The following is a 15,700-nucleotide window of genomic DNA, read 5'->3' on the forward strand; positions in this document are numbered from 1 at the left end:
ATAAGAGAGATGGAGGTAGAGCCTCCAGGACAAGAAGAGATGGATAGAAAATAATCAGAAAGAGAAGCAATCTAGAACTAAGGAGAAATTTCCTAACAAAGCAATTAACCAGCTGAACGGCTTGCCTTCTGAAGTTATGGGTGCTCTATTACTGGAGGTGTTTAAGAAGAGATGGAACAACCATCTTTCTAAAATGGGAAAGGGTCTCCTGCCTGAGCAGGGGGTGGTTTAGAAGACCTCCAAGGTCCCTTCCAACTGTTATTTTGTAGAGCCACTTTAAAAGTCAAAGGTAAAGTTTTCCTCTGTCCAGTCATGTCCAGCTCTAGGTCAGTGGTTCTCAACCTGTGGGTCGGGACCCCATTTGGGGTCGAACGACCATTTCATGGGGGTCGCCAAACAACACAGTCCGCCATTTCCCCCCCCCCCTTTTCCTTGGCTGTGCTACTCCCTTTTATTCTATTGGTTTTTGAAAGCCAATAGAATAGACTTTCTTGAATAGAGTCTAATTCTATTGGCTTTCAAAAGCCAATAGGAATTGTCCAGGCTGTCTCTGCCCTGCTGAGCCCGCCAAAAGTCCCATTCTGCAAACGATGCTGCACCAGTTGAGTAGTCCTCGACTTACGACCGGTTGAGTAGTCCTCGACTTACGATCGGTTGGGGGTCGCGGCATTAAAAAGGTTGAGAACCACTGCTCTAGGGGCTGTTTCCTAAGGAAGAGAGGCAACATTGTCCGTAGTCATTTCTGAGGTCATGTAGCCAGGATGACTATATGCTGAGGTGCATGGAATGCTATTACCTTCTTGCCGAAGTAGTACCTATTTAACTACTTGTATTTGCATTAGATTGGTAGAAGCTGAGGCAGGTAATGGGAACTCACCCCATTGCACAGAGCTCAGGTCTTGAATCCAGGCTGTCAGCTTTCTAGTTGATAACCTCAGTGTCTTTAACCACTGAGCCATGGTGTCCACCCATCCCCCCATCCACTTTATTATATGGAAATATCAGGAGAAACAAGAAAGTAATTTGAATACTTAAGAAATGTCTGTTACAGAATATGAAGCAATAGAATGCAAGATATTAAACTACATAGGTAGCTCTTAATTTTTTTTTTCTTGAAGTGACTTTGAGCACCACATGTTAAGAGAGATTTGAACAATATAGATAGATTTTAATGCACACTCTTAATATTCTCAAATATGAACATATAATGAAGCAAATTTCAGACTAGAAAAATGAGAATCTGGAGGAATTCTCAACTGACAAATTGGTCTATATTGTTTCTCAACCATGGCCAATTTAGGATGTGTGGACTTTAATTTCCAGAATTCCCCAAGCAAGTTTGCTGACTGGGGAATTCTGGGTGTTGGTCCACACATCTGGAAGTGGCCAAGGTTGAGAAACACTGGTCTGTAAGTACCATATCGGTCAGTGAAGCAAAACAGAGTAAAAACCAAGAGAATGGACCAGATTTAGAATAAAAATTAACAATGGAGAAGTCAAAACAGTAAAATTACAAAATGGGAGAAAGACAAAAGGAACGTGATTCAGAAAGACTGATGATGATGATGCCATGGAAAAGTATAAAAGCTTGGAATAAAAGGTCAAAAGGAAGAGAAGACACATATTTTTTTTGACATTCACTTATTAATCACCTAAAATGAGAACCTAGGTTGTTGGGAGCAATAAGATGACATTGTAAACTGCTCAGAGAGTGCTGTAAAGGACTATGGAATGGTCTATAAGTCTAAGTTCTATTGGTATTTATATATCTGTCCATTTCACACAAGGTGACTTTGGCAGTGTACAATTATGATATATCTCTTTATATAAGAAAGAGGAAAGTTGAGAAATGAAAGAAAAAAAATAGTGAGAGGTGGAGAAAGGAAGACTTGAGTAACCAAATGTTCTATTGGGTAAAGATCATCAACCGTTTTTAGTTATCACAGCTTTATGCAAGAGCTCAGGTATCTCTCTTCACAGACACACACACATATACAATCTTGCAAGACTTTCTTGGTGATTTCAGGAAAAGAAAAAAAACATCAAGAAACCTGCCCATCCAGAGTTGAAGTCTTACAGCAGCCAAGATGCCAGGACTGGAGAGGATTGTGTAGATGAGACCGTTTGGGAAAGCCCATCAGTGACCAGTAACTGTGCCCTGGAGGTAGGTATTATGTAAGTGGTTGTGTGTAAATCTGGATTATGCGGAGAAAACTGGGCTTTGGCTGGTGTGTATCACTGCATTGGACCTCAAGCTCTCAGAGCTGGTTGTGGGGGACTTCCATAAGCCTTCTGGTTTTGAGAGACTTCACATCTTGGAATTGGGTCCAATTTTATATTGGCTCCATGCAACCCATGGGCTTGACCCAGGTAATTTTAGCTCTGATTCAGAGCTGATGATTCTTGACCTAGATACAGAAGACACGGCTATCTCTCTTTTCTTGTGCTGGATCATTGTTTGTTTCAAGTTGTAGGCACTCTAGATCTTAGCAAAGATGTTGGGCCCATTAAAATGGTTCTCCTCAGGTGCCTGAGGGATCATGAGGGTTTTCTGAGGAACCTTGGAGAGAAAACAAGTCATACACAAGTCAGATCTGATGGCATTTTAGTGAAAAAAATGTTTCAGTTTTCCAGTGGACAAATAATGCTTTATCGTACTTGTACAATCTCTCATCAATCTAAAGAACCTCTTTGTAATTGTCTCTGGGTGTTGCTGCCCTTTTAATTTCTGCAGAAACAGCTTGAACTGAGAGAGGAGAAAGAAGACAACACTTTGGACAGAGGGCAGAAAAAAAAGCAAAGAAAAAGAGCAGAAGAAAAAAAAAGTCCATGGCTGAAAGTGACCAGAAAAATCTATCTGGGAGCAGGTAAAGAATAACTCTTGAACTGAGTTTCTTTGACTTATTTCCAGACTTGCTGGCTTACTTATAGAGCTTCCTTTGGCCAGTTTGATAGAAATTCCCACCTGGAGTGGGACAATAGGCATTTAGGCTCCCAACTATTATTGTTTTCAACTACAGTATTAGTCAGTTGTTGTGTGTCTCAAAGTTTCAATTGTTTGAGCTCAGTGATTATAAATGAACAATAGATATTTAAATAAATGATATATTGATTGAAGGATGATAGTAGATAGGTGGGTAGGTAGGTAGGTAGGTAGGTAGATAGGTGGGTAGGTAGGTAGGTAGGTAGGGAGAGAGAGAGAGAGAGAGAGAGAGAGAGAGAGAGAGAGAGAGATGATACAGATGAGATAGATAGATAGATAGATAGATAGATAGATGATACAGATGAGATAGATAGATAGATAGATATAATAAAGAGAGATAAATGATACAGATGAGATAAATAGGTAGATAGATAGATAGATAGATAGATAGATAGATAGATAGATAGATAGATAGATAGATAGATAGATAGATAGATAGATAGATAGATATGGTAGATGATAAAGAGAGAGAGATGATAAATAGAGAGGATGGAAAGATATATATAGAGAGAGAAAATAGGAAGAGAAAGGAGAGGAAGATTAAAGACAGAGAGAGAGAGATGTAGACAGAGTTCATTAGATAGATAAGGTAGAGAGAGAGAGAGAGAGAGAAAGAGAGAGAGAGAAAGAGAGAGAGAGAGATGTTAATATTGCATTAATGTATATATAATATTTTTACTATAGTACATTTTCCTCAAGAAGCTACCAAACATTTTGAAGATTACATACAAAGTCAGGATAATCTATAACAGGCGTGTCCAACCCGCACCCTTGAGTCACATGCAGCCCTGGTCAGCTAGTAACGTGGCCCCACAAGATAATGAAAAATATGAAAAAATAAAGGAAGTTTGTTATTTCCATACATTAACTACATTATATATATATTATATGCAGCTCAAGACAATTCCTCTTCACTCAATGCAGCCCGGGCAAGCCAAAAGGCTGGGCAATCATGACCTATATAACATCACAAAGCCAAGAGCTTCCATCCTCAGGAGAGGTTCAGAAAGTTAAGGTGGTGACAGCAGTCACGTGATCAAAGCCCCGCCCCCTTTTTATGAGCTTAGCCCAGGCCGTGCATATAAAAAGGGGCCAAGCCTTTGATGGAGTGGTTGTGACCGCCATCTTGACTCTTCTGAGTCACCTGCAAATGGTTCTGTTCCAAATAATGGAAATGTTTGAGGTTTACAGCCTTCTCGCTTTCCTCCTTTTTGCAGTTCTGGACATGACTATGGTACATTTGGATCCTCCTGTAGGAAAAAAATTGAGGCAGCTGTTTCTGAAGGGAATCTTACTGAGGCCCTCTCTCACATTCTGGAGGAACCGAGCAAGTCTTTTGCAGATTTTCCACTCAACGTTGCTGTAATAGGCGAGCCGGATGCTGGGAAGTCCTCCTTCATTAACACCATGCAGAGTCCAGATCTGGATGAGCCAGTTGCAGCAGATATTGCGACAGATCACACCAGTGCAGAATTTCGTCAGATCAATTTTTCAGAGATCACATGGAACAAAAAACTACTTCAGGCTGAAGACGCCGATGGCAAGGAGGTAGACTTAAAGGACTTCCATTACTTCATCATTGTAGACCCCAAGATTTGCCAGGCTTTGCACCTTGCGCTTAAGATCCAAAAAATGGACAAAGAGTTTTCTCTGGTTCAAACTAAGGCAGACCTGCAACTGGAGGAAGCTAAGAAGCAACAACCGTCTAAGGATGATGACGAGAGTCTCTTGCTCACCAAAGATTCCTGCAGGGAGTCTTTGAGAAATAAAGGAGTGAAAGAACCTCAGATCTTTACAGTTTCCAACAAGGAGCCCAAGCGTTTTGATTTCCCCTTTCTACGGAAAACCTTGATGAACAATCTCTGGTGGAAGAAGATTCTTGTTAGCCTTTCTCCTGTTTTGGAGGCAAAGGCAGGCAACATGAAGAGAAAAATCTGGTTTCTCACTGTTCTCTCTGGATTTATAGCTGGGATCCCCATCCCAGGAATTGCATTCTTGGGGGGCCTTGTCATCTTGATCATGTTTGGTTCCTGGTGCTGCCATAAATTTGGCGTGGATGATGAGTCTCTCTCCAAACTTGCTAAGTTCATTAAAGTGGTCCTCCCACATCTGAAATCAATTATGACTTCCCAATCCAAAAAGAAAATGATTTTACAAAAGCTGCCAGATTCTCTGGGAGCCTCAGTGATGACTGCAGAATATTTCTATTGGAAACATTTCCCCATCATTGGCTGCATCCTCTCAGTAGTAGTTTCACTTATTTCCTCTTTCTTCACGCTGAACAAACTTCCGTCAGATGTTAAGAAAGATACCGAGAATGTTCTAATTGCAGCTATCAAACCGAAGAAGACAGACCTGAAAGCCGATAAATGATTATTGACATAGCAATGTAAAAAAAAATATATAAGCTTCTAAACCCTTGGATGCAGGTCCAAAAATTACTGCAAATTGGGAGGGGTTTTTTTTTAGGAATAACGATTAGATTTTTTATAATATTTTATTAATTTTCTATTATTACAATTCATTAGTGCTTAATGAACAACGTGTTGTCTGGGTTGATTTGTTCTGCTTAATAATACAAGTTAAGTTCTTACTCCCTATCCCATTTTTCTAGCCATTGATAAAATAAGTTCATGTTTGAAAAGATTCTGTATCTTCTTTTTCTTTGATCCTCAGTGTAAGTCTATCCATTTCAGCACAGTCCAATATTTTCTTGATTATCTCTTCATCCAATGGTGTTTCTTCATATTTCCAGTGCTGAGCAAATATGATTACATTTTTTAATATGACAGATGGGGGGCTGGGAATTACTAAATCCATAAATCTATTAATAGATTTAGTTTTAATTTAATTTAATAGACAAAATATAGTTTTTTTTAAAAACCTACCCAACTTGTATTTCATAGCCTAGGAGCCCCCAGTATGTCACTCAAGGACCAAGTTCAGTTCTTGGCTAGAACAAAATTTTGCAAGGCTGAATTGGATTAGATGTAATATAGATTTTATGATAGGAAAACTTACAATGTGCATAGTTATAATGCTTCTATCTTGTCAGAAAAAAAAATATTCTACAATTCCTTCCTTTCCAGTGGATCAAAAATTACATATAATATGGCCCTTTATCTGAACAAAACAGAATAATTATCTATTTTAATTTTAAAGTTCCAGAACACTCTTCATTTTCTATTTCTGTATCTATTTAGTGATCCCATCAGTTCCTGCTTGCAGGCAAATGGAATTTCTTGCCGATCTTCCAATACACCATTGACATGCCATTGTAAAAAATTGTAATTATAATAAAGATTCATCAGTAAAGTATTATCTGTTCACAAAAATATGAAGTCACAGCTACGAGTTCTTTAGCTACTGTTGGCCTTCAATTATTCTATTATGGTTTGTTGCACAGTCAGCCAGATGTTAGACTGGAGTTGGCATTTTTATCCAACTATCAAGTCCTTCTCAAGGACTTGGGATAGGCAGATGTTGTCATTTGATAGAGTTAAAGCTATTATCGTAGGATGTAAACTGTTTCAAATAAAGCTGCCTTCTGCAACTGACTGATGGTGATTTTGTCAATGCCAACGGTGTTCAAATGGTGCTCTAGTATTTATTGTTGTTGTTGTTGTTGTTATTATTATTATCCATCTGCCTTATGTGGAAAAGATGTAGCATGTAAGCCACTGAAAGAAGGGATGAATACATGCATATATTTTTTTAATCATTGGTTTTTTAGATTTAACCAGTCACAGAAAGGAATAAAAAGGTATTCAAAGCACTTCCATCTTATTCCTTGGCATTAAAAAACATTTTCTTCACAATCAGTTCCAGCAGCAATCAGGTCTGTATCTGAACAGTATATCAAGTTGCTCTGCATGGCTATTGTCCTTTTGATTTGCTATTCTCTATTTCATCATTATTCTACTTCTTTTGTAAAATCATCTGTCTTTAACTCTACTCTGCTCACCCAGCAAAACCTACAAATAGGCATGATATAACAGGAAATTCCCTTACATGAAAACAGTTAACCTTCCCAAATATTTAAAAAAAAATTACTGCCCCTCTTTATTAGCTGAATCTCCAACGAAGCATCTATGCACTCAAAATGGTTAATGGCTGGGTAAACAACAAAGGTAGGTAAACAAAGAAAAGCCTGAAAGAGTGTATTCCAGCAGAATAATACCATGCTGTTAAATAAATCTTTTGTTTCCTGCTGGCAGATTAAGGAAAAATCTTCATTTTGAGCAAATCTCTTTCTTAGCATAGCTCTGCCCAGAATATTAATTGCTATTCTTCTCTGGAAAAGATCAGACCGTTTGTTATCCCAGAATGAAGATGGGGCAATAGAAAAAATGGTAGCTTGTTAGTGTATTGATTTCTTTCCTTGAAATAGATGTAGTCCTCAGCTTACAACCTGTTGTGATTCCTCGCCAGCCAGTGGATCTAAGGATTCAGGACTCAGAGGAGGAGGAGGGGCCTGGAGTGACATCAGAGTCAGAGGAAGGCTCTGAGGAACTCTAAGACTTACATTCGGACGAGGAGCCTGGCCCCTCTACTTGCACTAAGGCTGAGACACAGCTATGCTGGGAGTCTGAGTTGGACAGTGATGAAGCACAGCTGGGAAATATGCAGGGTGCACGACTGCACCGGCAAGAAAAGAGAGCAGGACAGAGAAATGCAATGGGGTGGCTCAAAAGGCAAAGGAGAAGGCAATAGGAAGCCATGCCTTGGCTGCATAATAAAAGGGAATGTGTGGGAGGTGCTAGTTGCTGAAGGCAACCGTTCATGTTGAGGATCAAGTTTCTGTGAACTGTGTTTGTTTGCCTTGGACATTGACTCAGGTCTGTGAATAATAAAAGGAGTTTTGTTTTTTTCCTGCAGTTTGTGCCTGCTTGTTGGAAGAGAGGTTTCTCCTTGTGAGCATAACAAGGACTCATGTGGGCTGGGACAGAACACAACCATCATTTGGGGACTGTTTGAAGTTACAACGGAACTGAAAAAAGTGACAAGACTATTTTTCACAGGACCGATTCCCGTGGTCATATGATCAAAATTCAGACGCTTGGCAACTGACTCAGTATTTATGAAAGTTGCAGTGTCCTGGAGTCACGTGATCACCTTTTGTGACCTTCTGACCAGCAAAGTCAATGGGAGGAGCCATTTAACAACCGTGCGATTAACTTAACAACTGCAGTGATTTGCTTAACAACTGTGGCATGAAAGGTCATCAAATGGGGCAAAACTCACTTAACAATGGTCTCACTTAGCAACAGAAATTTTGGGCTCAGTTGTGGTTGTGTTGAAAGAAAAATCTTCATCAGGGTCCAGTCCAAGCTGGGAATAATCAAAATAGAGACTGCTTTAGAAAGAAGGTTGCAGTTTATTGAAGAGGAGAGCAAGACAGAAAGATGGTTCTGGGAAAGCTGACCACATGTAACTGGGAGTGGTGGGTTTTTATACCTTCTGGGGCTCTTAAGGTTCTTTCCTGTTCCTGTTTGAGGCTTTGTATTTCCTGTGTCATGTACTTTGATCTGAGTCTCAGTGTGTCTTTGGTATTGGTGGGTTAATCCTATTATGTCCCCAAAGGTCATGTCTTTTAGAGTTTGGGTGGGATATGTAGATTTTAGGGGTCTTTGTCTTCCTAATCTCATCAGTTTCTAGATTTCTGGCTCCAACCTTCCTCAATAGATTATTACATCTGCATTTCTAAAAGCTGGTTTCTGCTGAGTTTTCTGGCTGGGGGGAGGGAGAGGTTTCTGCCTTTTTTAAGATCTTCTCCATTATTCCTTTGGAGAAATATAGTCTGCTTTTTTAATATTCCCCAAAATATTTCTCTGGATTCTTCCCATAGTTGGAAGTCAAGGACTGCCATATTTCTCTTTTCTGATGGTGAGTATAGGCAGCCATGCAAGGTTGCTGTTGGCAGGAATATTATTATTATTAATAATAATAACAACAATGACGATGACGATGACAATGATGATGATGATGATAATGATAATAATTTTTCAAGGAGATTCATTATCACCACTACTATTTGTTATTGCACTGTTTCCTCTGTCAACAATACTGAATAACTCAGGACATGGCTATCAAACATCAAAAACATCTGCCAGACTATCCCACCTCCTTTACATGGATGATCTGAAGCTGTATGGAAAAACATCATCTGAAATAGAATCGCTGCTCAACACTGTCCGTATATATAGCCAAGATATGGAGTTTGGTTTGGACAAATGTGGCACACTTACTGTCAAACAAGGAAAAATAGTGAAAACTGAAGGAATGAAGATGCCCCACGAAAATAACATTAAGAGTCTGGATGAGGAAGAGTACTACAAATACTTGGGTATCCTTCAAGTTGACAACTTCAAGCACACTGAAGTCAAGAAAAAGATTAGAGATGAATACATCAAGAGAGTGAAGAAGATCTTAAAGTCCAAACTCAGTGAAGGCAATCAACACCTAGGCAATTCCAGTCATTAAATACACAGCTGGAATGGTGGACTGGACTCAAGCAGAACTATGTAAAAGCAAGACCAGAAAAATAATGACAATGAATCATGCCCTTCATCCACGCAGTGACATTGACAGACTCTATCTACCAAGGCAAATAGGTGGACATGGAATGTTGCAAGTACATCAGATGGTTGAAGAAGAAAAAATGGCTTTGGAAGAATATCTGAAAGACAATGATGAAAATGCACTGAAATTAGTATATCAGGAAGGCTTACTGACACTGGAGAGACCAAACTGGCCTACAAGAAAGACTAAATGAAGAACAGAATAGAGACATGGGAAGACAAAGCACTACATGGCCAGTACATTAAAAAAAAAAAAAATAGCTGGGAAAGCAGATAATAAAAAGACCTGGCAATGGCTAAGAGCAGGAAAATTGTAGAAAGAGACTGAGGGACTAATTCTGGCTGCACAAGACCAAGCCTTAAGGACAAATGCATACAAAGTCAAAATTGAGAAGACAGCAACAGACAGTAAGTGCCGCCTATGCAAAGAAGCTGAAGAAACAGTGGACCACCTGGTAAGCTGTTGCAAGAAGATCGCACAGACTGACTACAAGCAGCGGCATGATAAAGTAGCAACAATGGTGCATTGGAAGATCTACAAGAAATATCATTTGCCTGTAAGCAAGAACTGGTGGGATCATAAAATAGAGAAAGTCATAGAAAATGGTAAAGTTAAACTGCTCTGAGACTTCAGAATTCAAACAGACAAGCACTGCAACATAACACCCCGGACTTAACAACTGTCGATAAGAAAGACAAAAAAGTCTGGATAGTGGATGTGGCAGTGCCTGGAGACAGCAGAATAGATGAGAAAGAACTGGAGAAGATAACAAAATACAAAGACCTAAAAATAGAAATAGAAAGACTGTGGCAAAAGCAAGCAAGGGTAGTACTAATAGTAATAGATGCCTTGGGTGCAATCCCAAAACAACTGGAACACCACTTGAACACCATTGGCATTGACAAATTCGCCATTAGTCAATTGCAAAAGGTGGCCTTACTAGGAACTGCTTCCATCCTGCGACGATATCTGTAATACCATCAAACATCCACATCTGCCTATCCCAAGTCCTTGGTAAGGACTCGATAGGTAGACAAAAATGCCAAATCCAGTCTGAACATCTGGCTGACTGTGCGATGATCAGTAGTAGTAGTAGTAGTAGTAGTAGTAGTAGTAGTAGCAGTATAAAGTCCTTATGTCAACCAACCCTCCCTGTATTGCCTAAACAATATTGAAGCAGAGTTTTCAATAGTGAGTACACTTGATTTTTCAAGTCTTATATTGTCTAAGACTTCTGATTTAATGCTACAGGGGTCATTTTCACCAGTTGTAATCGTCATTTTAATAATTTTTAACAGCTGCATTTCTTCTAAGAGTTGAATAATTGCTGTGGACAGCCTGACCATTTTGTTTGCTTCGTTACCACACTTGCACAGTATGGCTTTCATAACTTAACATAAATCATTCTGTACACAAAATGGTTGCCAGTAAACACAATCTATCAAATAATCCTGCTACATACAGTATATTCCACTGATACAAGGACTTTCAGGTACAGTGTCAGGGTTCCTGGAACAGGTCTTTGTTGAATTACAAAACTGTTTGTTAGATCACAAAAAGGTTCAACTGATAAGTTTGTTTAGAAACCATGTCATCGTTTAAAGAGAATGGAAACTGCCGTGTCATTGTTTAAAGAGAATAGAAACTGAACGAAATACTTGAGGCAGTCACCTCCTGAACAGAAATGTAGTTTATTGTAAGAAAAGGGAATGAAAGGGGAATGGAGCTTGAATTGACAAGTTTGGAATAGTGTAAGTTTAATTAGTGTTGCATCTTCATACATTCGTCACGTAAGCTTCCACCATTTAATAGGAAATTTCTATTAGATTGAGTGGCAAGAGGACGGGATAAATCCACATGGTTGCCATTTTTCAAAATAAGTTCAGCATATCCGCTTCAGACAGGGGTCTTCCAACTTGGCAACTTTAAGACATGCAGACTGGCTGGCTGAGGAATTCTGGGAGTTGAAGTCCATAAGTCTTAAAGTTGCCCGGTTGGAAAACCCATGGCTACAGAGATTCAAAACACAAGTTCAAAATTCTTATTTGGCTTGCTTGATTGGTACTATCCTGCCTGCTCAGTGCTTCCTTTTGGGACAATGAGATGTGTACAGGTAGTCCCCAACTTACAACCATTGTTTAATGACCGTCTGAAGTGATAAGGGCACTGGAAATGTGCCTTTTGACTGCTTTTCACACTCAATGATCATCGCAGCATCCCGATAGTCACGGGATCAAAATCTGGACCCTTGGCAACTGGCATGTACTTACGACCGTTGCAGTGTCCCGGGATCACGGGATCCCCTTTTGCGACCTTCCGACAAGCAAAATCAATGGGGAAGCCAAATTCACTTAACAACCGGGTTACTAACTTAACAACTGCATTGATTGATGTAACAATTGTGGCAAGGAAGGCATAAAATGGAGCAAAAATCACTTAACAACTGTCCTGCTTAGCGATGGAAATTCTGGGTTCAATTGTGGTCATAAGTCAAGGACTGTGGGCACTCTTTCTAAGCACTGATTGGACCCTAATTGCAAGTGATTACTCACTCAAGGGGTTTTGTGCCCTATGGAAGAACCATACAATTTGGTTCCATGTACCATAAGGGATGACCTTGTAGTGGACGCCTTCAGTGTCGCTGTAAACATAGACATAGTTCTCTTTGTTGCCTGACACGAACTTGACCATGTGCCCACCACAGTCCACTAACACGTAAGCGTTGTTCTGGATGCACCACGGCTCCCTGGGGAACATTTCCAGGGTCAACTGCAAGCATTTCCTGAAAGTCTCCGAAAGGATTCTCCAGGTTTCCAACGTACGCTTCACTCTTAGCAGATCATTGGTGCTCCACGGTTCTTCGCGGACGAGCATCCTGGCGTGATAAGTTTCGGCAGTCATTTCCTTGACAATATATTGGATTTTCTCATTCAAGGCAAGCACTGAAATCTCGCAATGGCCTTTGCCCGCGCGGAATTCCATGGTTAGCCCCTCACATTGGATTAGTAATCGGGCATTTTGCTGCACTATCACGGGTTCCTTTCTAAATCCATTGATGGCTACGGTAAAACATGCTTGAAGCAGTGGACGGTCTTTGGCCAACTGAATGAGATGCTTCTCGAGATTCCATTCAGTCAGGGGCTTCCAGGAAGGCATCAGAGTCTCCATTACCATGGCAATGGCTTTCTCTGCATCAATGGAAGAATCCTTCAGCTTGGCCACGGTTAGCCACAATACCAATGCAATCAGGAGGATAACGAGTAATCTGAATGTATTGACCCGACTTGAAGAATCTGGGGTAGATTCCCACTGGTATTCATTTTCATCTTCAGCCATGTTCCTAAAAGGAGTTAAATACCATCAGCATTGGAAAGGCAATTTGATCAAAATGGGCTTTTTAAAAACAAAAAGAAAGACATGTAAAAAATAAAAATAAAAATGGGGGGTATTGTTTTCTAAAAACACAAAATTAATTAATGCAAATGTTTAGAAATATAAATATTTTATAAGTGTTATCCAGAAGTTTAATTTTAATTAGCTAAAAAACCCCTTGCATTTTTTTAAAAAATATATAATCTCCCTCTAGACCAGAGTCTTACTAGATGCATTACTTTAAATAAATAAATAAGTGTTTAAATTTTATTGAAATCAATTCTCTGCTGGTTAGCATTCCTAAACTTGGGGCCATAATGATGAATTGTTCAATCTCAGTTGAATCAGTACCTGTCTAATTACTTACATGTAGCTGCCCTATAATTGAAACAACCCTGAATGAACTGGGACACTCTATAAATTCTCCTTATCCTGCAGGATAATTAGGCTGTGATTCATTTTGCAAAAAACGGTGTTCAGATAAAATAGGAATGGTGATAAACAAAGCATCAATTTATTACAGCTTTGTTCCTAGCTGTAGTGTGCCATCCCTGTAGGTAGTCTTTGACTTGTAACCACAATTGTAAGAAACATTGTGAGAAAAATTCTGCAAGAAAGCAGAATTTCTTGTTGCTAAGCAAAGCAGTTGTTAAATGAGTTGCACTCAATTTTACAATTTTTAATTAGTAAGTCAGTCACTGCTGTTCTTAAGTAAATTATGTAGTTGTTAAGCAAATCCATCCTCTCCTACTGACTTTGTTTGTTGGAAGCCAGCTGGGAACATCACAAACAGTGCTCAGATGATCCCAGGATGCTACATGCCACTTGCCAAACACCCAGATTTTAATAACGTGACCATGGGGGGGGATGCTGCAATGGTCATAAATGTGAGGACCAGTCGTAAGTCACTTTTTTCAGTGCTGTTCTAACTTTAAACTGTTACTAAATAAATGATGTAAGTTGAGGATAATCTATAACTTGAATGAGGACCAAGCTGAGACAAAATATGTGGATTCCTAGGCCAGTGGTGGCGAACCTATAGCACGCGTGCCAGAGGGGGCACTCAGAGCCCTCTCTGTGGGCACACGCACCTTGCTCTTTGGCTAAGTTTTTGCAGGAAAAAGCCATTTCTCAAGCCCCTTCCTAGCCAAAACAAGCTTCCGGGGCGAGCGCACTATTTTCAGCTTTGAATTATATCAAATCTGACACCAGAAACAGACTAACAGATGACCTGGGTGCTGCATGTGTTGCTTTCAAACTTACAAAGTATGAGCCAAGGTTAGACAAATTATCAGCATGCATACAACAGCAAAAATCACATTAATTGTTCAAAAGCAAACCAAATGCAAACTTTTACCTTTCCGTAAAAAGTTGTTTGTATCATTGAAAGCTTTGTTATTGTGTTTTTCTTTTAAGACAAAAGATGTTAATGTATGAGTTGTTTTTTTCTAAACTAAAAACTCAGTATTCAGATTAAATTGGCATGCTGGCACTTTCCGATAAATAAGTGGGTTTTGGGTTGCAGTTTGGGTACTCGGTCTGTAAAAGGTTTGCCATCACTGCCCTAGGCTATACTCATCATCCACTCTTCCATTCTGTATTGCAAGAGACATGGCAAGTCCCCCTTCTGGGCTGACATCCTGCTCCATCAAGGATGCAGACTGCAAGCATCTCTTTCTGTGCACATGATCAAATATGGAACGAGATTAAAAGTTTTCTTCTGAGCTGCCTCTGAATTTGGTGCTGCTAAGCCATCTGCATTACACCTCTCTGGCCAATACCAGCTAACTCCGGCATCAAGGAATTAGAGCATAGAATAACGGACTTGGAAGGGACCTTGGAGGTCTTCTAGTCCAACCCCCTGCTCGGACAGGAGACCCTACATCATTTCAGACAAATAGCTGCCCAGTCTCTTCTTGAAAACTTCCAGGGTTGGAGCACCCACAGCTTCTGGAGGCAGGTCGTTCCACTGGTTAATTGTTCTCACTGTTTCTTCTTAGTTCCAGGTTGCTTCTCTCCTTCATTAGTTTCCCTCCAATGTTTCTTGTCCTGTCTTCTGGCACCACCCCCCCTTCTTTGAGTCAGCCTCTCAGATATTGGAACACTGCTATAGTGTCACCCCTAGTCCTTCTTTTCACTAGACCAGTGTTTCTCAACCTTGACAATTTTAAGGCATATGGACTTCAACTCCCAGAATTCCACAGCCAGCATTGCTGGGAGTTGAAGTCCACATGCCTTAAAATTGTCAAGGTTGAGAAACACTGCACTAGACCAAGGGTAGGCAACCTTGGCTCTTTTATGACACGTAGACTTCAACTCCCAGAATTCCTAAGCCAGCATGGCTGGCTCAGGAATTCTGGGAATTGAAGTCCACGAGTCATAAAAGAGCCAAGGTTGCCTACCCCTGCACTAGACTATAGCTAGACTATATATTAATAGTTAATAGCTAGATTATATATTAATAGTCGCCAGCATCAATGTCATTACAAAGCGCACAGATAAAGGCAACCTGGAAAAACCTCCCAGAGAAAAAGACCCTTATCCCCCCCCCCTTTCAAAAACAACCGGGTCAACGGTCTCGATCTCACCTGCAGACGTAGCCCCAAATCGTCGCCTCCGTAGTAGTTTCCTACTGCGGTTTCAATCTCCTTGCAAACGCACCACCTCAACTGCCCTTCCTCCTTCCCTCCTCCCCTCCTCCTTTATAGAGAAGCAACCTGTGTCGCCTGGCTGAGCGCCATCCAGCAACCCAGAGTCCCCCCC

The 15,700-nt window shown here is 40.2% G+C and overlaps 2 protein-coding genes across 2 annotated transcripts; one reads left to right on the forward strand and one right to left on the reverse strand.

Moving 5' to 3' along the window:
- Window positions 1-2,355: 2,355 nt before the first annotated feature.
- LOC120298708 (interferon-inducible GTPase 5-like) lies at window positions 2,356-5,356 on the forward strand. Its single transcript, XM_039322690.1, has 3 exons — window positions 2,356-2,370; window positions 2,912-2,982; window positions 4,201-5,356. Exons 1-3 carry the CDS (start codon window positions 2,356-2,358, stop codon window positions 5,354-5,356), a joined length of 1,242 nt encoding a protein of 413 aa, XP_039178624.1.
- A 6,584-nt stretch (window positions 5,357-11,940) lies between these two features.
- On the reverse strand, window positions 11,941-15,634 carry LOC120298728. Its single transcript, XM_039322719.1, has 2 exons — window positions 15,526-15,634; window positions 11,941-12,905 (listed from the first exon to the last, which is right to left on the reverse strand). Exon 2 carries the CDS (start codon window positions 12,899-12,901, stop codon window positions 12,110-12,112), a length of 792 nt encoding a protein of 263 aa, XP_039178653.1. The 5' UTR covers window positions 12,902-12,905; window positions 15,526-15,634; the 3' UTR covers window positions 11,941-12,109.
- Between the last annotated feature and the right edge of the window lie 66 nt (window positions 15,635-15,700).

Source organism: Crotalus tigris, unplaced genomic scaffold (genome assembly GCF_016545835.1).
Source record: "Crotalus tigris isolate CLP2741 ecotype Arizona unplaced genomic scaffold, ASM1654583v1 scf7180000024119.3904262, whole genome shotgun sequence".
Classification (NCBI taxonomy): Eukaryota; Metazoa; Chordata; class Lepidosauria; order Squamata; family Viperidae; genus Crotalus; species Crotalus tigris.

Excerpts from the sequence above, each read along its gene's own strand:
- LOC120298708 (XM_039322690.1), top strand. Across the intron at positions 2,983-4,200 it reads CACCTGGAGTGGGACAATAG|TTCTGGACATGACTATGGTA; the intron begins GCATTTAGGCTC and ends TCCTTTTTGCAG.
- LOC120298728 (XM_039322719.1), bottom strand. The coding sequence starts at position 12,901 with ATGGCTGAAGATGAAAATGAATACCAGTGGGAATCTACCCCAGATTCT.